Consider the following 23,955-nt stretch of genomic DNA (forward strand, 5'->3'; position numbering starts at 1 on the left):
CCCACTGTTCACATGGTTCAAGCACAGGGAAATTCCCGCGGAAACTCGACTGCTGATTCCCACACGTGGGCGCAGACTTGGACCGTGAGTCCTTGACGTGGATATGGCGAGCCTGACGATGACGCATCGCCTTCAAATCCACAACTCAAAAAAAAGTGTTGGTTGTTTCTCAGAAGACATTTTCTTTGGCAAACAAGTCACAGCTAGCTACAGGTAGCCTGAGGTAGGCGGTCCTGCTTTTTCCTCGGACTATGACGAACCGGTAGATAATTTCTTGTCCGTCTAAACGCGCTGTCGTCAGCTCAGCGACCTTCCATTTGCTCCTTGTGATCAGGTAGTGCGTTTGACTGCAACTTCTGTTGAAAACGAAATAAAAGGAGCCTGTTATATGTTTGGTCGATGAAACCACTGGGCAGCGGTGAGCGCGTGTATATTCCTGGTCGCTTGTGGGTGACGTTATGGACCTTTACACAACTGATAGCTGGCGTGCTGTGCTTTGCCATCGGGACACTATGGTTACATGATGAACGTTTTGGTAAGCAAGGGATCCATGCCAGTAGTTAAATTTTTTCTTTGACTACAATGTCAATGAGTGCTGAAGAATACGAGAAGTAGTACTACAGTATGCAATTAACAGATAATTACTTTGACTAGCATAGGAAAATCCAATCTCAGATTAACATGCATAACAGGAACACAGGGCAAGGTCACATATATTTACAGTGGAACTCACCTTGTACATACTGTAAAAGCCCGTAATAAGGCCCTGGCAGACACGTCCGTGAAGGTCCAGAACATGGGCGTCAATTTGGGCCCGGGCGTTATTTCGGAAAAGTGAAATGAGACTTGTTTTCAGTTTTTTTTATCACATGCCTGACTACTACACGAACGCACGAGCGTATAAGGTTAGCACAGTGTACTGTCCACCAAATTATACTACAGTGCAGTACCGTACATGCATGTGGAGCTGCACATGCACTGCACTGTGTGCTGGGCCTGTGTTTTTGCCCACGGGCGGTTACACGGAGGTGGGCTAGAATATGAGACAAGAGTGTCACCCCGCGCAGGGGCGCGGACACGGGTAGTGGGCGTTATGCTGGGTGGCTGTAATACGGGCCTTTACGATGCTCTCATAAGACGTACACTTGCTTAGTACGGACATTGGCAGGGGCGCGGGTGTAGTGTGCCATATTGAAGTATGTTGGGATATTAAAGAAGTACATGTACCTTGGATATTACATATACACTCCTGTTCCCCATGTGTGTGTGTCTGTATGTGTATGTATGTGCACGCGCCTGTTTTCCCTTTCCTACTCTGTGGCACTGCATGGCGTCTTGACGTTCACACAACCCTGGATTGTTCATACAGGCACTGCTGGTCTCCCGGTTGCTCTTCAGGTAAGCTACACCAGCCCATCCATTGAGACATATGCACAGCCTGTATCTGTAGATCATACAGGCTACACTACAGCTACTGTCGCATGTATAAGCCGCTCGTGCATGTGAACCTATGGCGTAGATCTGATATCAACAAAAGAAATGCATAGGAAAAGATGTGTAAGGAAACCCGATTTTGCTGAGAAGGCTGTGATGCCGGTGATATTGGTGATACCAGTTTTCGACAAGCCAGAATACTGGAACTACATTTCACATTATAAGCCTGTCTTGTATAGAAGCCTGTCTCATAAAAGCCTGCAAGATTTCCCCGAAAAAGCCGTTTTAGCCGCGGCTTTTATACAAGACCTAACGGTATGTACTATACATTCACCATATGATAGTGGTCCGAAGTACGATAATCAGTGTTGCTTGTATCAAGCCTGGTTCAGTGTTTGTGTGCAAGCTGTTTGAATAGTTCCTTTCCGATCTGAACTGATCTATGCCCCATCCTTGGTTGATTTCTCGTGTGACAACCATAGCGTAGATGCCGGTGTAGTTTGTGGTGCCAAGGTCATGTGTGTTCCCGAGTTGACACAAGGAATTGGACGTCTTTGTATGCGCTTGCATATGTGATGGATTGTAGTATGTTGCCTGACTGCCATTAATTGCCTTGCAATGTTCTACTCTTGTTCTCTGTTTCTTTTTTAGCATTACGAGGGTCTGGTTTTTCTTTGGAAAGTTGCCTGCACTGAGCTGCTACCCAAGCTATTCTCCATTAGCAGTAAGGGTCATGTTAGCAATAGGGAGTTGAATCTTCCATGTTGTGTTCGCTACGTCTTTGCAAAGGAACCGCTACAGCAGATCAAAGTGCTCAACGCATGCACTAGTGTAGTGACTAGTCAGCACAATGGAGGCTCATCACACCTTGATGCAGTGGAAATATCATTAGAAAACTGTCTCTACTTTGCCACAATGCGATACTCGGGAGACTAATACGTAACAGCACATCTAGTAGGGCAGTGCTTTGCACACGACAAATTCTTTAGTAGAGAGGCAGCCAGGTATTGTACAGATAGAACAGAGTCCATAGCATCAGATCTGTTCCATGAGCTTAGTTTTGAAGCGGAAAGCACCGGTTCTTGTAGTTCATCAGACACACAGCACATTGCATTTCATTGGTGGATCATGGATGTGACCGGTGGTCATGCAATTACTTATAAGTATATTAACCCTTTACCATCCGTGCATGCTTGAATCGATCTCTAGAGAACGATGGACATGCATACACTAAAACATTCGTATCCCGATTGATTCTTGGTGGATTAAAAGAAAACTAGAAAGAAGCCGAAGAGCTCAGCTTTCCATTGCATCAATCGGTGAAGAGCTCAGCTTTCCATTGCATCAATCGGTGAAGAGCTCAGCTTTCCATTGCATCAATCGGTGAAGAGCTGCGATGTTGCATTCCAAAGATATTATGCTCGACATTTCAGCCGCGGCAAAAGTCGAATTTCTTTCCGAGTGACTGACCCTGAGCGGGGAATTTCCCCTCTCCTGACATGCCGAGTCACATTGGCATGCTTTGAGCACATGGGCAGTATGAAAAGAACCTCAAGCAAAAAATGTGGAATGTTTATGATGAAGGAGCGAGAAATGGCTGGCGAGGAGAGAGTTGCCTCATATATCCAGCGATGGGGTGTATTTGAAGCTCCTTGGTGCTAGATATGTGATATCGGTAGTATCCTGTTTGAGCTCAATGTACGCAGCTCGTGGAGAGCTTTCCAGAATGCTCAAGATTGTGAAAATTGGTTGATTAGAACAGAAGATATTCTCAGAATAAGGTGAGAATTATTACTTTTGGGACTGCTGGGGAATTTTGGTCGGATGGTAAAGGGTTAAACCAAAGCCAGGACAACAGTCAATACATCATTTGGTTTTCCGTGCCTGTAGTGTAGGTGTGTGCGTGCATGCGTGTGCATGTTTTGGCATTTTCGTGTGCGTGCATGCTCGTGCTGGTGTTGTTGTGTGTATGCGTCTACTTCAATTTGAATTACACTCGGACGTCTCTTATCCGGGCACCTTGGGACCGGGCACTGCCCGTATCTCAGATTTGCCCGTATCTCAGGATAACTCATCTACCATGTATGATATCATTTTTTGAAGAAGTATATTTGGCACGTATTGCACATGTTGAGGATACAAAAGGAACCCATTGATAAAAATGTGGGGATTACACAGGTTGGCAGTGAAACATAAGCACTTCCACATACGGAAAAAAGTTCAAAAAACCCAAATAGGAACTCAAGCTGAAGGTGCCCGGTAGAGAGACGTGCCCGTATCTGAGGCGTCCGGATAAGAGGCGTTTGAGTGTACTGTCTATCTGTATGTCTGATTTTCGTGTAGATGATCAACCCCTTGCTAAACATGTCTTGTCTGTCTTTCTGTTTGTATACAGCAAAGATCATTCACCATGCCCTGCCAGTATGCAGTGCAGGCCTCCTCAGCCAGTTTTTTATTGTGCGGTTGCAACGGAGGTGAGCTGCTAACTCCTAGAGTGTGTATAGAATAGATTGGGTAATAAAGTTACGTTTACTCTGGTGTCATCTCTTCATAATGTTAAGTCGCACGGGTGATTTGCATTGATCATATACCTTACTAACATTCCCTAAACTTCCCCGCCGATTTTTAACGATATTTGTACGAAAAGTGTCATGTAGGTGCAGTTGGCTTTCAGTGCTTTAGAAAGCAAGTTCTCTTGTTTGTTGTTCTTACCAACTACAGACTCCGTCCAGTCGATGTCCTTGTGGTGGTTTGCTGGTTCATCGTCCTTGCTTGCCACTCAGCTGTGCACTCCTCATGGAAGATACCAATGAAAGCAGGACTCACGAGCATGTGAGTCACTCATTTCAGTGGTTCACTTACTGATGTTCAACATGCTTTACACTTTCATTTTGTAAGGTAACGACACCATAGCTTTGTGAGTGCAGATCTTACTCGCTGTGTCTTTCGAATATTTTTTTTCAGGCAATCCTATTTTCAACTGGGCAGCTTCTGCACGAGCGCATTCATTTTCTGGGTCTCATTGGTGGCTCGTTGCTGGAGACATCACGTCATCTCCCAGCACGGGCAGGCGGGTGGCAAGCCGCAGGCCTCCCACCTCAGGAAGCGGTGAGTCGTAGATATTGCATTTCCCAGTCTTGAGTTCTGTGAACGTTGGTGAACCTGCCTTTGCAACATGAGGAGGCATTAGTGGCAGCACTTATCTGAAGTTGAAATTCTTTTATTGACGTACGTTTGCATTCCTTTTCATGATTTCTCCTCGTGTACTAGAGACACTCTTGATACAGTCTTTGCTCATACACGTACATAACTTGTTGTATCACGGGTGGTGCTCGTATGGGAGCACTTCTTTTGTGCTATACACACATGCATGTATTCCTTGTGCCTGTCTGCCTTAGTGCTGCGGCTTCTCATGGTAAATGTCCCGCGGATAGCGACAGTGACGACAGCGACCATGCCCATGCCGACGCTGCTGATCCAACTAACCAGGAGGCTAAAGTCTCACACTTGGACACACATCTGTTCAACATGTCGCTGGGCCCGTCCGGGAATGGCCACTTCAGCCCAGCACCTTCGCCGCAAGGTATGTGTACCAGCAGCCTTGTTCTTGCACAACATTGTTGTTTTCTCCACTTGGTCTTCAGAAGCACATGCCTATGCTTTCGTTATGCAAGGCGCAAACATTTCAAGGTCAACTCATACAAAAGTCGCATTGCAACTGTGTTTCAGTGTATCCAGTGCCTATGCCTTATCCCCATTGAGTCTGTGTACGTGCCCAATCTCCGGATAGCTACGGTATGTCCCTGAGTATAAGTCGCACCTTTTTACACTTAACTTCACGACCAACAAAAGTTATAATCGAGCATGATATACTAAGAAAGGGTTCGCTCCCCACACTGGAGCTCGCGCTATTCCGCTGACTTGACTTGACACTTGACTGACTCACGACTGCCATCCAGAGAACACGGGAAGTCCATCGAACCTTCGAATCGGCAAACCTGCAAAACGCACCACTCCCTGCTCAATACACAGTGTTTCGGGGAATTCACCCCTCATCAGTTGAGCTTGAGTAGGCTGAGGAAGATTGTGCCTTTTGCAGGTTTGCCGATTCGAAGGTTCGATGGACTTCCCGTGTTCTCTGGATGGCAGTCGTGAGTCAGTCAAGTGTCAAGTCAAGTCGGCGGAATAGCGCGAGCTCCAGTGTGGGGAGCAAACCCTTTCTTACAAATCATCGCCGAAGTCGTTACCACTATTTCATGATATACTACTGAGAGAATATATCAAAACGATATTGACATGGACCTGGAAATGGGGTACGACTTACAATCAAGTGCGGCCTATAATCGGGGAAATGCGAGGTGTTTCGGTATTATTAGGTCTCCTTGTCGGAGCTCAAAGTGAATGGCTGGGTAGATTGCATTGAAGGTGTGTGCACTACGAAGCTTTTTCAACAGCTCAAAGTATCAACGTCAGATCGCTCTAGCTGCGAGAAATGCAGTGGGCTTTTGCACTGAGGCCTAAATCCGTCTACACGTGCAGAGAATCTACTGGAGATGTAGTGCTTCAGTGCTGCGTTAGCATAGGATGACTTAATCGTGGGAGAAGCAGTAATTGTATTACAGCCTTCTGAATTTGTTCGAACCTGTGAAACAGTTGCCAATAGTCTTTCCTGCATCTGACACATTCACTTTGCATTCTGTTACTCACTGTATTGCTTTTTTGTGCATCTAGGTTCCTCCTGGCTGGGTTCAGCCATGGATAAAGGATTGTTCCACACCTCGTCCACCGCGAATGGTAATGCCGACTGCCATGGATCACCGACGGCAGCTCGCCGTAGACAACAGGAACAGGATCCGGCATCGTCGCCGAAACCGCTTGTCAGCCCTGCTCGCTTCACGATGCCAGCTGTTACTTCGTCACCACACGGTGCCCACTCCTCTTTTACTTTCTCAGCATCGCCGACGTTTTCACCGGGTGTTTCCCCACCGGTGTCTGCTCATGGCAATCGGTCACAGCCTGCTTCCCTCGATTTCCATGGAGGGCCTCGTCGTCGGCCGCGTCGCAACACTCTGTCCGATGACGAGGATTTCCAGGTGGTGTCCTATGCGGAGCAGACTCTCGTCAGGCAGGACCGTGATTCGAGCGGTGAGTACTAGTAGATGCTGCAGCTGCCTGTACACAGCCTTTGGGCAAGCTGTGAAACAGTTCCATATAGTCTGGTGCAATCTACAACATGCTACGACACGTGTTCACAGTTGTAGTATCAGCTGTTTGCACTCATGCCTGCGACATTGAAAATGAGAACTTACAACTTCAGCACAGGCGTTCACACTTACATGTTTTTGTTGGTCCATGTACGAGTCATGCTTCCAACAGTCCTATCCTTTTATTCAAACACGTTTGGGTGAACTGTTTTGAAGGCGCGTTCTGGTAGTCCAAGTCGCCCTTACATCCACAGCAGTACATAGCCATGTCCACATATATTGTGTATTTTCCATTATCTACCCTTATTACTAGCAAGTGCAGCATGTGTACAGTGCATTTCAAAACTATAGACGCGTAGGGTTTTTGAAATATTTCAAATTTGGTTGGAACTTTTTGAGAATAGTTTTCGGAATATTGCTCAGGATCGCTCCACAATTACTCTCATTATAGTTTCTAAAGGATTGGATAACAGACGCCCAATTTGGAAAAATTTATGCACAAAGTGATCACAGATTTTATGTGGTATAGATGCTGGCATAACGGTTTTTGCCTAGGTGCGCGTCTATAGTTTTGAAATGGACTGTAGCTACATACAAAGTCATACTGTAAGCCAGACACTCATGAATAATGTACATTGTGATGTACAAAATCCATCTTATTGTTCATTCGGATCATATAGTATTTAGTTGTTCTGATGACCGGGGTAAGACTGTACTGAGATGAATGACTGTGTTCCATTTACTGCTTTAGCACGTAATGCACTGTAGCTAATGTACACACTGCAAAAATGGATCAGCAATGCGCATGGCGGCAATGCCAGCGCCCCGTGGCTGCTTGACTTCTCAGCGTATTTTAATGTCCACAACAGTACATTGCCGTGTTATGAGGTGCTAGGGACGTTGTACTGAAGGACATGGCATGCAACTCTGATCTCCATGGTCCTGTACTGTTTCTCCTTGCAGTGGAAAGACCTCAGCGGCCAAAACCGATTGCAACAGCTAAGGTATCGCAGGCCCCAGCCGAGAACGGATCGATGAACAATCACTCCAGCAAAGGAGGTGAGATTGTCTTTGTTTGGCGTCATGTCTACAATCAGTGGGGGGGGGGGGGGGGAATGAGCAGTCGGTGTGGTTCCAACTTTCAGAAGCTTCCTGTGTACTCTATATTTCATAAGCAACATGATATTCGTAAACTGTGAAGAGAGCATTTTGTAGTCATCGAATTTTCATGACATAAGTGTATGTAATTGCGGGTTGCTACATGTAAGGTTGAAACTGCAGGCTGACACTGAAGCCATTATGGACAGGCCAAAGCGTACTCTACTCTGATTTTGTGGCTGTGTCATTCACTAGCATTTCCCTTTTCTGTCGTTTCTTATTGTTTATGCTTTCCTGATAGGCCAGGAGAAGAAGTCTCGACTGTGGGGGATGTTTGTGTTCACTTGCCTTGCTGTTAGCATGATACTGAACATTGCTTTTCTTTCCTACCTATTTCTCTGAATTATGCAGTCCATGACAACTTATGAAACTTTCCAGATAGACTCTGTCATGGTCTGTGCTATGTTTTTAGTTTCTTTTCTAACTTGACTCTACAAGTGTACAGTCTGTCAAAATCCAGCTTTCGTATCCAGTATGTCATTTGCGGCACTGGCTTGATTTGAAAAATAATAACACCAGTTGGTATAAGAAATACCTGCAATAGCACTGTTTGTCAAGCTCTGTTGAAGTACTTGCCAGTGAAATTTGACCTCATGGAAAAAGTAGTATTGCTGCTACCATAAAATCCTGCCAGAGCGCCCCTCCCTGACTTCTTGTCGGGGGAAGTGATTGATTGTATCCTCGTATGACTCTGTGATGCCGTACTGCAGTAGTTGAGTGCTAGACCCAGTTGGAAATGTAGGCCACAATGCCCACCCTCTTGACCAGGGATCGCACAAACCCTGAGTTTTGATTGGTCTGTGCCACTCCTGGCTCTTGACCTTTGGTTGGTGTACGAGATGCACGAACAGTTTTCGTCCGGTGATTATACTTTTTCATGTAGTACTGAATGCGGTAATTAGGACTCGCCTATCCGCCACTCCCACCTGGACCTACAGTCAACTTTGCATATAACGACACTCGGCGGGGCATCAGAAAAGTGTCCTTATTCGTGCAGTCTCATTATATGTAAACAGGTAGATGGGAATTTGCTCTGGGCATGGAAATTCAGTCGTTATTCGCGAATTGTCGTTATATCCGCAGTCGTTATTAGCAAAGTTGACTGTTACTACTAAGTAGTCTGTACTCAAAAGGTGGCAGAGGTAGGGACGCTCTGGCGGGGTTTTACGGTACTAGTAAGTACAACTACTTGGAAATGCATGGACACCTTCATACGAAGCCCAGTATATCCCGAAGTCAAATTCACTGACCAGTACTTGCGCCATTTATTTTATAACATGTATGTATAACTCGTAATCACAAGGTGATCGTAGAGGCATTAATCAGCGAGAATGATGTCTCTGAATCCAATTCTATCGTGTGCTGCATGAGAGAGAGCATGCAAGGGAAGACTCGTAATATGTACAGTCAGAAAAGATGAGCGCTGGTTCTGGAGAACTCCCGTACTGTATTTGGTGATGTTTCGTGATTTTGTGGTACACTGTGCAGTGCCGCGAAATTTGAAACTTGAAAAAGGGTCTAAAAGGTACCTCAACACTAGGGTTCGAACCAGGTATTGTACAACTCCCTGGTTTGAACCGCAAATGTACCGTCATGCAAGTGGAGTGTTTCCCCAGTGCTTTGGGGGAAAACCTTGCCGGAATCCTATTCTTGTTATGGCTTGCTCTTTGGAGAAATAGACTTCAAGGAAGAGCATTCCATAGGGGATTGCCAACCAAATTGTGACAAAACTCAAAACTTGACCCATTTATGGGAAAACCTAAGATAATCATCTTTTTCTGAATGGACTGCAGGCCAGGGACTAGACTGAGGGTGGTACATGTACATTATACTTGGGGGGCGTTCGTTTTTGATCTACAACTACTTCTTTCGGTAGAAGTGTTCGTTTTTCTACTCCAAAGGGTAGATCCTACTTTCGTCCGCCAGGAGAAAGTAGGCAGAAGCCGGTAGAAGTTCGTGAGATTGACAGCATGAAACAAGGTGGAGGACACCGTGTTACTGTAGTAAGGTCATGGTGTCCTCCACCTTGTTTCATGCTGTCAAACCAACATGTGTGAACTAAAACAAGGTTTATCTAAGTAGAGGTACGGTATTTCCAGCAAGATCAAGGAGTTGTAAACAATTAGTACAACTCCATACAGAAGAGAAACACTTCACGTACATATCATGAAAAACTACTAAATCCGGTAGAATAACGTTCATGCCCTTCCTCTACCATCTACCTCTATCGGTAGCTAAAAACGAACACAGCCTTGCTTTCACCAGATAGCAGAAGCAGCAAAGATCAGGCGAACCTAAAGGATAGACCCCAAAGATGAGACAGTTGCATGGTTACAGTTACACATACAGCCACAGAATCCCTGTAGTCAAGAATGGTATTATGATCTTGCCACACCCGGGCATAGATTTATTGAATAGATGTTGTCATGAACAGGAAGTCAACGAGCCGGCCGCACATACAAACACAGGGACAAGCACAAAGCGTTAATAATAATATACAAATAGCAGACACGCACCAAACCTGTACTGAGTGGCCTATGCGTAAGAAAAAAATTAAATGAGTCACGTATGTCATGCTGATTCATCAAATCGGGGACCGAGCAGGGAAGAGTATTGTACAGAGAGGAGGACATCAGCTCAGTAGAGTATCATCAGCATGAAGGAGGCGGGAGCGGACATGGGTACAACCCAGTCATAATGAAGAAAACAAAATCGTCTAAAATGAGTTCTAATCTGGATATCTGTTCATTCTTCTTTCCGTGGAGCCCGTTGTCTGGGTGACTTCCTTGGTGATGCAGATGCCTTATGCACTGTACAAAAAGAGGATACAGAATAAAACCAATCCCTCAAACCAATGACGACAGAATAAAAGTATAGAAAAAATTGGACACATTGCACCATGGATTGGTATTAAAAAAAAAATTATATTAGGTCCATGGATTATTTTCAGTAGCAATGCCCACACACTTACCAGCAATATTCTGGGAAGGAATCCAGTCGTAGTCAATGTCATCATCACCGCGAGTACCCATCTCCATAGCCTGTGCTGGTGCACGCTTCTTAGACTGAAACAACACAGAAGCAAGGAAAACAAAAGTCATGTTCTGAGCAAAAAGTAGAACAAGGCTTAGATCAAGAAACACAAGCACAACTACAAGTTGAACAAAATGGCAAAAACCGAATACAACTGGTATCCACTGCAGGGAATGCGGATAGGTGGTCATCTGAAAATGCCAATATTTGCTCTTTTATCCTCACTCTTAGCCACCCATCGAGGCAAACACACCCTTGTGGAGGGGTCAAAACTTTCGAACACTGGCTTGTAGAAACCAGTGAATGATTTACTGAGATACGATCAACGGTGTATTCCACTAGAAGATCAGTAAAGAACGATAAAATGGACTTACTGAGCTTCCTGCGTAATAGTAGACAGCCAGAGCAGCTCCGAGGACAACAATGGCACCGAGAAGGACATACATGAAGAACCTATCAAGAACATAAAAACCACACACCATTTGTACAAACACAGCAACAAAAAAAAGGGGAAGCGGTTTGATGAAAATATCCTTCAAAGAGCCTCTTTTGCAAATTCTTCAAGTAGCCTCAGTTTCTAAAGGTGGTATCAACACAAACAGACCCGGGTGAAAGGCAACAAGCTTCAAATGAAGGAGAAAGACGAAAAACTCATCAACCATCCTTCACAAAGAGAAGCATGTCACGCTATTCAGAGGAACTGCAGGTTCAATCCAAATGCCTAGAAACACATCATTGGCGGCGAGAGAGAGCGAGAGAGCAACTGCCCCACATACACATAGAATGAAGGAAGAAGCAAGAACTTACGTCTCTCCGTCGAAGCCCTCTTCAATTTCATATGTGTTGATGGTCTCGTTGAAGACAGCATCGCGGAACATTGTGCCATTCTGGAGGAACCAGAAAGTCATCAACGGATATCAGCATAACATTAAGCTAGTCCAATACAATCATGAGAGAGAGAGCACACACACAATGACAGTATAGCCTCAGTCCAGAGTGTTGGTATCAATAAAATCAGTGGGAAAGTAAGGCAGTGAGAAACACAGACAAGCAGAGCAGAAAGACAAAAGACTTGTCCACCACAGGCTGTCTGTGCACCACCAGCCAAAGCCCACCAATAATTCAATCCAAATGCCTAGAAACACATCATTGGCCAATAGCAGACAGAATGGAATAAAAAATGCATGCACAAAAACAAAATAGCAGCCAAGTTCATACCTCGTCATGATAGTGAACATTGACGGTTGTGGCGAATGGGCGGTTGGCAAAGAACTCGTGGGCAAAGAATGAGTATGCAAAAGACTGCTGAGTGGAGGGCTTCACGATTGCCTCATAGCGCTGAGCAGTGAACTGAAGACAAAGGAGAACAAACCACCCGTGTAAGCACAGATAATGTATATTCCACAATATTTTAACTCGTGCCTTCTTCTCCAACATGAAATACACAAAGAGATAATACACCACTAGCGGAGGAACAGAATATAGCACATGAACTTACATTCTGGATGATGTAGCTGTAGTCCTGAGGATAACTGTAAGTCAAATGAGAAAGAGTGCATGCAGCAAATCACGAAGAGACCATTACCATCACAAACACACAAGATGACATGTAAAAATGGCCAAAAAAGGATAAAAAGAGATCGTTCAGATGTGTTTGTGTTTAGTTACATGCACTTGTCAGAGTAGATCGGAAGAGATCTTGAAAAGAAAGAAGACCGACGGTGGTGCACAAATGCTGATCTACTCATTTTAGTTACACATGCATAGTCTGTATAAAATGTAGTCCATGTATTCGTGCGCCACATTCTCTGTCGAAGTTTTGTTCACCATAGTTTCATCTCCGCAATACAGAATTCCCATGACCCTACTAGGCTCAAACCTGACGAAGGAAAGTAGAATCTACCGACGTGGGCAGAAAAAGGAACACACCTACTGAACCCTGTAGTACACAAACTAATGCGCATCAGCCAATCTAAAATCCCAAGCTGACCAAAATATGTTATAAATGGATCATGCTCATGGGTACTAACAGCACCCCATCATCATACATGTGCATAGCACATCCGGACAACTTACTGGAAAGAAGCCTCGATATGGTCAATGATGAAGTCCATCTCTCCAGTATTGGTGAAACCAATCAAACAACGGATCTCCTTACCCACAGGCAAGTCTTCAATAAGCAACAGACATAACAAGAAAGAAACCATACATTTTATCAGTGCTCATCATGATCATGGCAGGAGAAATGGCCACATATCAAAAGCAGAAAAGATAGAGAGCCTCAGTTCTAAAAGAGGTATCACAACCAACAAAGTCCAGCAGGCCTAAGCACACCAAGCATGGAGGAAGAAAGTGAAATACTCACAAGCCTACTCCAGGCCAATAGCAGCTAAACTGGCTTCCTGGATTTAGTCAGTTCAATCCAAATGCCTAGAAACACATCATAGGCTGCTTGTCCCACCAGTACAATGCATGAAAGCAGAGCCACGTCATGCAGCGCATCACTATCGTCCTCACCCTTGGATTCATGGTCTGGGAAGATGAAAGCGGTGTCAGTATCGGGAGAAGCCTTGATAGTATCGGTCTCTTCCTCCTCTTCGCCAGCAGCTACTGCATCATCACCAGGCTACGTGCAAAAGAAAGGAAAAGAAGAAGTGAGAACTCATTATGAAACCATTTTTTCGGAAGCCAGCTATTTATTCGTCTTGGCAGGACAAACAGTGCTGCACAATCAGAATGGTCGAATTAGCTCGAGAGCGATTGCCCATGAACTTCCGATGACTCACAAAAGGCCTGTTCAAGCAATTTTAAAACTGTAACAATGCTCTTGCCTCGCGGTTTCCTCTTATTTCGCTGTCTTCCCTTGTATCAGTTTGTTCGAAATGACACAAGCACAATGTGTAATCAATCTCGGTGCTCAACACAAGATCAGTTTGGGAGTTCGCAAGTCAAGAAAGTGCACATACCGTATATTCTCTATTATAAGCACAGGTCTCCATTACTAGCACAGTCTCTAATACTAGCACACTGCGAGCACCTTTCGAAACATTATAAGCACAGTCTTGGTGGAAATCAATGCTGCATGCATGATATCTAGCATGTATTTCTTCTTGCTTTGTATGGATGTATTGCTTGAAAAAATAAAAGCACGGGGTAGAGGGGTGTTGAAAAAATATAAGCACGGCGCTTATAATAGAGAATATACGGTAGGCTATAGTAGGAAAGCACTCTTTGCGCTACATGTGAGATGCATTTTAGAGTTCGTCTCGTACAACAACGGTCACAAAGCACGGGGGTCCGTACATGTATGCCAGTTCGTCCTGCAACTACAGCGCTCAGGATCAGGGATACTCCCACAGCCAAATTGACCACTGCAAAGACTGTATACTTAGCAGGCATGCTGACTTTCAGCTGTAGAAGACCATCTAAATAGATACCGTAACGTCGCGTATAAAAGCCGTGCTTATTCCTGTATAAGCCGAAGTCAGTGCTACGTTTCTGTTAGGTACCTCCTCCCGTACAGTCTACCCTTTCCCCTAGCTGGTCTGCATGAACCATATGAACCCCGTACTCACCTTTTGTTCCGTTGGCCTGGGTAGTACTTGCGCGCCCATATTGCCATAGCTACCCAGGCCCTTCATAGTCTCTTGTTGTCTCAGTCTCTCTCTCTGATAATGTAGTTGTTGTAGTTCGTCTTTGTCTCTGTCTCATCGTCAACAATAAATGTTTCCCCCTGCTCGTTCCCGTTGTCTGTTGCGTTGTGTCTGGGATGATGGAGTCACCAGTTGAAACTCAACATTTTTATTCAAGCCAGGCTTCTATTCGAAACACGTATCTCTATGTATGTCAATACTAAAACCAGGCTAGGTACTGACAGTGTACTAGTATCTTCAAAAAATCAGGCTTCTAATAAGAGATCGGCTTCTATACAAGACACTACAATACATAGAAAGTTTGGCAAAGCACCTGATGAGTGCTCAATGCGCGAGGCGCAGAGCTACAGTGGTCCCTCTATAATCCGGCACCATTTGTGCCACGGAAATCTGCTGGATTAGGGAGGGTGCTGGATTAACAAATCTGATCTACTGCTGCAATGTGCATGAAGAGGACATTTGGCTACTGAAAATTGTGCTGGTTTATAGAGGGTGCTGGATTATAAAGTGCCGGATTAAAGAGGGACGACTGTATTTACAAGACCGCCTAAGTGCGTGGGTGAAGTCCACACTGTGCTGCAGTGTTTTCTAAAACAGAATTCACGGAATAGAGACGCACATAGTGCCCACTTACCATTTCTGAAGCTGCCTGTGGATCATCTCCATCCTGTGTATCATGTACCACAAAAGAAGGAAACATATTATATCCAGTACACTGTTGGGTTTCAAAATTCTTGAATCAATTCCTTTGTCAAGAGTACATACCGCCAAGATTGTGCAGCTCTACACAAAGTTCCGTCATGGCTCTTTCTTGGAAGTATGTCATTGATGACGTAATCCGGTTGACTGTACGCAAAACTGCGGTCGACCTCAAGTTGAGTACATGCATACATGAAAACTGGTTCAATCATTCAAATGACGTAATTCTGAAGAGGAGCTGTGACAATAAGCCATCAAGAGTTGCACACTCTTGGGAGTTACGTACTCTAGCTTTTACTCATGCCAAATTTTCTAAATGGTTTGTCATGAAAGGAATGTTATCACTTTATTTCAAGATGTGTACTCAGTAGTCAAAAATATCGAAACGAGTATCACCAAAGAAGTACATTAGGATCACACACCTCTACACCACCTTCACCATCGTCATCAGTTCCAATAGGATCGGCGGCATCCACGTCATCACCATCGTCCCCTGCATCCTGTGCGAACGCTAGGGCTGCCAAACCATTATTATCACATCACAAAAAGAGATGGGAAAGTACGGGGAGAGTATGAGCAGATGATCCACGTGACGATGTATTTCCACAGTTGGAGATGTCCAGAACAATGGACAATGAAATTGACAAAAGAATATCTAAAATCACGAATTTTCAATCTCTTCGCCTCAGTCTGTAAATAATTGGTATCAGGATAGATAAAAGACATGGAAATTTTGTGTACGCTCCCAGACGAATAATACCAGTGAAAAACTCACTGACAATCTCCATCTCATGGTTGCAGACAAGCACTCCATTGTCCCTACCAATTCAATCCAAATGCCTAGAACACATCATCGGCCTCAATAAAATCAAAAATCATAGCTGGATAACTTACATCGGCTGTTCTGGTATAATGTGCCTTGGAAGGACAGGAGGAGGATGAGGAATACGGCGAGAAACCTCATTGTGGCTAGCCTAATATTACTAAAAATAATAAATTCACTTCTTCCTTGACTGACAGCAAGCAAAATGAGACCAAACCAGAAACAGTCAGTGAACCAAGCAGCGAAATGTGGGAAGAAGATGGCGTGCGAGGAGGCGACGTGGCCTTCATGGGCACGAGGTTTGAACGCTGGCTTTTACCCGTTTTTGCTCTGCGTTGCCGTTGTACGTATACGCTGTCCGAGCGTTGACGTCACATGGATTTCCCACTAAAAAAAATCCCAGGCACTTGTATTTTGTAAGCCCGGCGCCGGCCCGTGCCCGGTCGTACAGTTTTTTCAACTCCCGGACTTGCTTGCTTACGTAGCTAGCTAGCTAGCGCCTTGTCATTAATTTTCGTAAAAATTTGGCGGTAGCTTTTGAAATCATGCAGGGAGTCGATATGTCGTAAAAATGTTGACGACTCCCTGTTTGAAACTTACTTGTTGAAAGGTTTGAGTTCGAGCAGAATTCTTGCTTCAGAATCATATATGCATAGGCGATCTTTGAAGATGTTACTTGCATCCCTCAATCTGTATTTTACTTTCTGTCAACATGTTGTGTAAATTAGCAAAGAAGCAGCAGCAAAATACGGATGTCTGATACCCATCGTTGCCAGCATCGTCATCGGGTGTACTAGGTTTAGCAAGAGTACTCTTGGTTTTAGGGTCCGACGGAGCAATATCATATTGAATATGTCAGAAGGGAGCCGACACAAAGAGCTGTTTTCAGCAGCAGGTAGGACTAGGTGCACAGTCACTACTTTTTGGTCCAATCAGCGTGCCCCATATCTTCTACTTCTAGTGCTTCCCTCATCCCGAATCTCATACAGAATATACTAGTACAGAATAATATCTATTATTATTTTATTATTGGATTGTGTACGTGTGTTAACATGTTATACGATGCAGCTCATTTGTCACTGTCGTCACGCGTTCGTGCTCTTCGAAGTTTAATATTCAAGTTGAATTTCGGACTGCTCACAGTAGAAGGGCTGCTGAGTGATGGACACCTCTTGCCTGTATTGCTCAGCAATCTGAGTAGGAATGCCGCCAGCAACTTGTCTGGTGATGAAGTTGACGAAGAGATCAGGAGCGAGATTGAGCTTTCTCTACAGCTTCTTCAGCATGTCTCGCAGGTAAGGAAATCACACACTGTAATTGAAGAGCATGCAGTGCTGCTCAATGAAATCCGATCACATGTGTCAAGTCAGCGCCCTGCACCAGTGCACAGCCCAGTTATCGCAGGTCTGGGGCTACCCAGCGCCCTGCACCAGTGCGCAGCCCAGTGTTCGCAGATCTGGGGCTGCACAGCGCCCTGCACCAGTGCACAGCCCAGTGTTTGCAGGTCTGGGGCTACTCAGCGCCCTGCACCAGTGCACAGCCCAGCGTCCGCAGGTTTACAAGGGCTGCACAGTGCGGGTGCCCAGCACTTACGACTGTCCACACATCTTTGGAGGAGAAAAAAGGCTTCGAGTTAAACAAAAACTGTGAACGGTATCATTCGGCTGTGGAGGAGGAGAGTTTTATGATCCGAGTTTCAGACTCCAAAAAAGAAGGATGACTATACTGTACAGTACACACAAAATTTTGATTGCCTCGGCAAAACTTTAGCGAAAACACTCCTTTCGCTATAGTTGCTAAAATATCACCGGCGCTAAAATTAGCTGTTTTACAGTACAATGTATGCACTGGAGCACGGTGCTAGCTTTTCTCTAGCTTGTGTCAGCGGATTGCAGTGAGCACGGCGGACTGTAGACCTGCAGTCTGGGCCACAGAATGCGATTCCCGCGCTATACAGCCCCGGGAAGCACTCACGGTCTGCCCAGGCGAACGGACTTGACGTTGACATGAACGCGGCTTAGAAAGCGTAGAGAAAGACTTTGCGCAGAAAGACCCCAGCTCAACACATGCGTGCTGAGTGCTGCGTGTGTGTATTGCACAGCGTGCTGCATAACGATGTAGGTGTCAGCAGAACAATATAGGAGGGTGTACAGTTCACCGCACAAGACATAGCATTATGCACCCATTGCAATCATGTCGATAACACGATTGCAGAGCCCAGTGATGATTACTTCGGCATGAAACTCTGGCTTACAACTGAATTTCCAAATTGGACCTCTCCTCCTGTATGTGTAAACAATAAAAAACATGCTTTGCGTTCCGCGCCTTGAGCACTTTCCCGGCAGTTGCCAGAACCCTCTGCGTTGTAGAACCAGTCATACTCTACCATTGTCAGATGTGTTGTCTCTGGCGTGGCTTTAGAAGTCAACTGAAATTACTCTGCCTAATAATAACATTGTTGCTAGCCAACATTTCCTTGGGCACACTTGTGAAGTGTATGTCTTTTGGATTATTTCATCTCCTTCAGGAGACTGGTGGAGCAATGGCGTTGTACGGCCTGAATGCTGTGTCGGCACTGGCAGCATTGAAACGTGCACACTGGTATCACCAGCTGGCGTCCACCGCAGTGCCCGGCATCCTACAGAACCTGACCGTGGCTGTCAAATCATCCATTGTCTTGCCTGCGCTCGACTCATCTGCTGGCGCCTACAGTCCACAACCACCTGCATGCAAGCCTGGTACGTTACGTTGTTGTGTGCGTGAATGGATCAGAGACTCATTATAGGCGTTGGGCTAGCGCTTGTAAATACCTGTTTGAAACTCTTTTTACTGTCTTGCTTGTGTGCGTTTAACGAGTCTGAATGCAAAACGTGACATCTATTTCATCACTTTTCGAACGATGGCCGAAAGGATTCATTTATTTGTACAGTAGGTATCGGTTATAGCGTGGGTGTTTGAAAAACGACTTTCTATTCTTATTTCCGATATTTCTTACACACGATAAACCAAGTGTGACATATCATGTGCATGTGCGTAGAGGCAGGAAGATCATCGTACATGCAATGTAGTGCTACTGTGCATGCGGCTGGTCATAGTCCCATAGGCTTACCATGTGGCTATCCAACACGAGTTACATGACCACAGCAGTTGAACCTGCAGCACTACGACGCAACGCGAGTCAGATCGGAACTGAATTGGACGGGTATTATTACTACAGGCGATACACTTTGTACTAATCTGGTATGTTTTGCTGCACAAAGTCCATTCTTAGGACCGATATATTCTACTGTACGATAAAATTGCTTGTAAGAATAAATGTGCACTTGAAATCCATGTTATGATTATGAAAACATGAGAGTTCATTCTTGTAGGCAGTATATTCTTTTACACGACCACGCTATAACCGATACGCACTGTATTTTGTACCTGTCCTGTATCAAGTATATACCCATGTTTGTGTAACAGGTTTGAACTGGATCTTGTCTGATGTTGAAAGTGAAAATTTGCATGAAGTTGCTCCTCGACTTGTTGATAACACGGACCCTGAATTTGGAACTTACCACATTTTGCAATTCGATTCTTCAGTGCCGCACATGCCTGTCTGGTAAAAAAATTTCTCTATCCCTTTGCCGCTGAGCATACACAGTAAGTTTTAAAGGGGAAGTGCATCGATTTTTCGAGTAGGGTCCAGAAGAAAGACAATGTGATATCAGTTCGAATGGCATATCTCTCGCTTCACCACAATACGCCAAGCTTGCCAACTTGCCAATTGTATACTCACGTTGCCATAGCGACCAGCGCAGTGATGGCGTATGAAAGGCTTAGCTCCAGCACAGAGAAGGTCGATCCCCAGTCGTCTTACTGTATTCACGATGTGAAAGAAGTGCTGTGTTCAATAATTTCCCGCCATGCGCTGGCAACGTAATTTGACTGAATAAACTTTCGGCGAGCAACGGAGACACAAGCTCATGCTGCTACCTATGGAAAGTTGGAAACTCAGGTGCCAGGGCACTTTTCCAATCCAGATGAGCGGACAGACAACATCATGTCATGGACGAATGAAACGGGTCATCGTGGCACAGATACTTTACTTCTTCCTTCTTTGTAAACCTATACGGTTTCTTCTTTTATTGTTTTCGTTTAGCAAGAAGCAGTTTGACATGTCCAACCTCAAATCGCCCGGCTCCGGCAAGGAAAAGAAATTCCTTAACGCAGGGGAGACAACAAACTTCACTCTCTTTGTGTGCCTCGTATGTAGAGAGTGAAATTCATCGTTTTGCTTGGCTAACACTCTTGGGATGGTGGCTGCCGGTAGCGTTGGCATTTGGAAAGTCCATCTGTTGTCCTGAAGACTGCCGTCTTTTTGTTTTGCCTCCAGACTTTTTTCATTTTTATCAACATTTGTTGAATATTTTATTTTTAATGTAGAAAGGAAATATAAATATGAGTTGAGAGTAACTCTCCATCACTGTAACCAGATACTATGTACAGTCAGAAAGTGCAACAACTAGGCACAAAACTGACAGAGTACTGAGACATTCGACGTCCTGACACCTAGCTTCAACACATCTCCGTAGCGCTAACCGACAGCCTTCCAACTTGGAAGGTTCAAGGTTATGGAAAGACCAAAGAGGGGAAGGCAAGCGCAACGAAAATGAGCACAAGCTACAGTCCCAACGGAACAAAGAATGTCGATTGTAACTGGACTATGACGAGATATTTTCTTTATTGTTTTGTTTCAACGCAGTGGAATAGATTGCATGTACACAGTTTAACAGCCCTGTCTAGTCATTGGGATAGTGGTGATGCATAACATGAATGCTGCAAACAAAGCCAAGACTTGTTTTGCAATGTGTGTAGGAACAACACACGGATCCACGTGTAAGTGGTCTTTGTTGAAAATGACTATTTGTGTGACATTTGTCGTTAATGTAAAGTACAGGACGTGACATGAAGAGCGAGCTAGAGCCCTTTTTCCTAATACTAGTTGCTGGTGATGCATGTAAATTCAGCTTATGGAGTGTGCAGGGGTGGGGGCACTCTTGTATTTTAGGGCTGTGCGAGATTTGGCGGCTGACTAGTGTGTGTGCGTGTGTGTGTGTGCTGTTGCTATCCAGTATGTGTGTGTGTGTGTGTGTGTGTGTTTGGTGACGCTGTGATGCTCGTCTTGTTGCTCGCCTTGCTATGCCCAAATCTTGTCCCAATGAAGTGCATTGCTATGCCCAAATCTAGTCCCTATGAAGTGCATTGCTATGGCCAGGTCTAGTCCATATGAAGTGCATTGCTATGGTCAGATCTAGTCCCTATGAAGTGCATTGCTATGGCCAGGTCTTGTCCCTGTGAAGTGCATTGCTATGGCCAGGTAACTGTTATAGTCCCTGTGAAATGGATTGCTATGTTCGCTGTGTTCGTCACATTAACCAGCTCTCCAGGCAGTGGGCGAGTGCGTAGCGAGCAAGTGGGTTTCCCGGATGCAGCGCAGGGTATCTGTTGTCGTAGCAACACGGTGGCGACGGCCTGGGACATGTAAGGTCTGTGACCATGGTGACGTGCCGCTGGGTTTACGTAGTACAGTGCCCCGCCACCACTGCTGTTACTTGTCCCGGTGTTTCAGTCCACTTCCGTTATATCAGTGTCCCCAGTGTTATCAGCTTGGTCTTCTTCAGGCACGTCATTGTCTAGGACGTTGCCGGTTTCATTTTCCATAGGCATGTTGTTATCTATCGCGCTGTCGGCGCAACTGTTGTCAGGCGTGTCATCATGGAACTTGCTTTGAAGCTTAACAAAGTGTAGCTTTAGGAGGCAAATCCAACTTTGAAAGGCTTCAATATCGACGTTTGCATTGAATGCTAATTTTTCCAGTGTGAACACGAGTGATCTTAGCCTACTTTGGTCTTGGACGTTTGACTTGACAATCGAATCCTCGTATTGGCTGTATAGCGGTTGTCGCTGCCGGATGTGGATCTCGACTTGGGTGGACATGATTCGGTCAATGATCCCCTTCGGCATGGGCGTGCGCATGCTATTGGTGAGGGTGTAGAACATATACAGTGCACCAGCGCGGTTGTTGAAGGCTATGCGCTCGTACACTTCCAGTAAAAACGTCTCGCCGTCACTGTCGTCATAGCTGGGCGGGGGTAATCGATGCTCTGCTGGCTGCTCGCTCTTTGTTGCTTTGTCCGAATCACTGATTTGCTGTTTTAGATGTGCATGGTTTTTGTGGATTACAGCTTGGTGTCTCTGAGTGTTGGCGATTGCTAATTCGCATCGGGACATATATTGTTCGATTGTCCCCATGTCCGCCCGAGCACATACTGCACAGTCTCCAAGTGGGTCATGAAGGCAGGTCATTTTCTGTGGCCACTTGGTGAAGTCTTGTATGTTGGTGACTGGAATGTGATAGGGCCCAAGGTAGTGACGTCCATGCTCGATAAACTGATCCAGCTGGTGTAGTGCTTGGCTAGCATGCAGTTCTGATTCGCAAACAATCTTCTCTAGAGTGGCGCGGGCGACCAACATTATCTGCGCAGCGTCCAGTGCAAAATGCGCCGACAGGTCGCCCTTTAGTAGTTTGTGCCCTTCTAGTAATGAACAGTAGGATGCCAGTTGGGTGATCTCATTGCACTCTGCCAGCTGCTGTAAAGGCTTCCTATACTTCGGAATGCTGATGGCCAGCGTGTCAGCAATATTTTGCAGCTTGCGGAACGAGCTGCTCAGCAGAACCTTGTTCTGTTCAAGTAGCATTCCAGTTGGTGTGCAGGGCACTGGTGCCGGTAGATACCCCTCAACACATGGGTCTGCCGCTACCTCTGGCAGACACAGGCGCTTGCAGAATTTCAGCAGGCATCCATCGATTTCATACAGTGATCCCAGTTTAATAGCGTGCCATACCATGGTAGGATGTGAACAGTACTCTTCCCCAATGTAAACGTCACGTACTGGGGACACCAGGTGTTCGTGGTCTTCCGCCAGAAGAAGTATAAGGGTCGTGTCGGCCACCTTGTGAATATCAAAGAGGTAGCATTCAAAGCGTGCGCACATGTAACGCAAATAGTAGGACCATTCCACGGTGGTTGTGGTGCAGAACTCCTTCCTCGTCTCGTGTTCCTCTGCCAGGCTGTGCAGTTCCTCGTCGTAAAGCGCCGTGTCTGCGAACAAGGACTGCGTGTTTGCGCGGTACCAAGCCGTCATACTCTTCTGCTGTGTTTGCTGTTGGCGCCCCCAGTGTTGAAGAAGCTTATGTTTGGAGCTTCCTCGCAGTCTAGGTAGCTTCTTATCATATGGACGACGGGCATCTCCTTTTCCTCTGTCGTGACTGGACATTGCCATATTTATAATACCACAGTTGTAGCAGTTCGCTTGCACACCTGCAAGTATACAGTTGCCTCACAATTTAACAAACAGCTCTGACTTTACAACCTGTCAGACAATACTGGCTTGGTAAGGATAGCCTGCTGGGGTGTATGTAGCTTCCTTTCTGCAATGCTGGCCTGAAGTCTCACTAACCATATGGCGCGGGTATTTTTTGCTCTTTGCACTGGTGATGTTGAGCTGCAGCTTAGAGCTTGTGTATGCGAGAGAAACACTAGCTAACTTTCACCACACTCAGATAGCTGCACCAGGTAACCTTCACCGCACTAAGATAGCACCAGGTAACCTTCACCACACTCAGATAGCACCAGCTAACCTACACCACACTCAGATAGCACCAGCTAACCTTCACCACAGTCAGATAGCTGCACCAGCTAACCTTCATCACACTAAGATAACACCAGCTAACCTTCACCACACTCAGATAGCACCAGGTAACCTTCATCACACTCAGATAGCACCAGCTAACCTTCACCACACTCAGATAGCTGCACCGGCTAACCTACACCACACTCAGATAGCTGCACCGGCTAACCTACACCACACTCAGATAGCTGCACCAGGTAACCTTCACCACACT

At 45.5% G+C, this 23,955-nt stretch overlaps 3 protein-coding genes across 3 annotated transcripts in view; 2 read left to right on the top strand and 1 right to left on the bottom strand.

Moving 5' to 3' along the window:
• Window positions 1–165: 165 nt before the first annotated feature.
• Window positions 166–8,340, top strand: LOC135815635 (uncharacterized). The gene is made up of 10 exons (XM_065328954.1): window positions 166–535; window positions 1,370–1,398; window positions 2,086–2,158; window positions 3,830–3,908; window positions 4,156–4,266; window positions 4,399–4,542; window positions 4,833–5,017; window positions 6,166–6,579; window positions 7,602–7,697; window positions 8,038–8,340. The coding sequence occupies exons 1-10, from the start codon at window positions 400–402 to the stop codon at window positions 8,136–8,138; spliced, it is 1,368 nt and encodes a 455-aa protein (XP_065185026.1). The 5' UTR covers window positions 166–399; the 3' UTR covers window positions 8,139–8,340.
• Window positions 8,341–10,174: 1,834 nt separating this feature from the next.
• LOC135815652 (translocon-associated protein subunit alpha-like) lies at window positions 10,175–16,255 on the bottom strand. The gene is made up of 11 exons (XM_065328976.1): window positions 16,076–16,255; window positions 15,604–15,698; window positions 15,117–15,149; window positions 13,347–13,455; window positions 12,906–12,999; window positions 12,328–12,361; window positions 12,048–12,179; window positions 11,637–11,716; window positions 11,204–11,282; window positions 10,768–10,861; window positions 10,175–10,606 (listed from the first exon to the last, which is right to left on the bottom strand). Exons 1-11 carry the CDS (start codon window positions 16,143–16,145, stop codon window positions 10,542–10,544), a joined length of 885 nt encoding a protein of 294 aa, XP_065185048.1. The 5' UTR covers window positions 16,146–16,255; the 3' UTR covers window positions 10,175–10,541.
• A 365-nt stretch (window positions 16,256–16,620) lies between these two features.
• LOC135815640 (uncharacterized) overlaps window positions 16,621–23,955 on the top strand; it is a 47,919-nt gene continuing 40,584 nt past the window's right edge. Inside the window, exons 1-3 of the mRNA XM_065328961.1 lie at window positions 16,621–16,899; window positions 17,073–17,299; window positions 18,532–18,742. Coding sequence (XP_065185033.1) covers window positions 16,857–16,899; window positions 17,073–17,299; window positions 18,532–18,742 — 481 coding nt within the window. The 5' untranslated portion in view covers window positions 16,621–16,856. The remainder of the gene's footprint in view (window positions 16,900–17,072; window positions 17,300–18,531; window positions 18,743–23,955) is intronic.

Source organism: Sycon ciliatum, chromosome 4 (assembly GCF_964019385.1).
Source record: "Sycon ciliatum chromosome 4, ocSycCili1.1, whole genome shotgun sequence".
NCBI classification, from domain to species: domain Eukaryota; kingdom Metazoa; phylum Porifera; class Calcarea; order Leucosolenida; family Sycettidae; genus Sycon; species Sycon ciliatum.

Coding starts and splice junctions, on each gene's coding strand:
- LOC135815652 (XM_065328976.1), bottom strand. CDS start 16,145: ATGAGGTTTCTCGCCGTATTCCTCATCCTCCTCCTGTCCTTCCAAGGC. Junction 12,180..12,327: donor ACAGCTACATCATCCAGAAT/GTAAGTTCATGT, acceptor CTTTGTCTTCAG/TTCACTGCTCAGCGCTATGA. Junction 11,283..11,636: donor GAGGGCTTCGACGGAGAGAC/GTAAGTTCTTGC, acceptor TGTTCTTGATAG/GTTCTTCATGTATGTCCTTC.
- LOC135815635 (XM_065328954.1), top strand. CDS start 400: ATGAAACCACTGGGCAGCGGTGAGCGCGTGTATATTCCTGGTCGCTTG. Junction 1,399..2,085: donor GTCTCCCGGTTGCTCTTCAG/GTAAGCTACACC, acceptor TTTCTTTTTTAG/CATTACGAGGGTCTGGTTTT. Junction 4,267..4,398: donor AAAGCAGGACTCACGAGCAT/GTGAGTCACTCA, acceptor ATTTTTTTTCAG/GCAATCCTATTTTCAACTGG.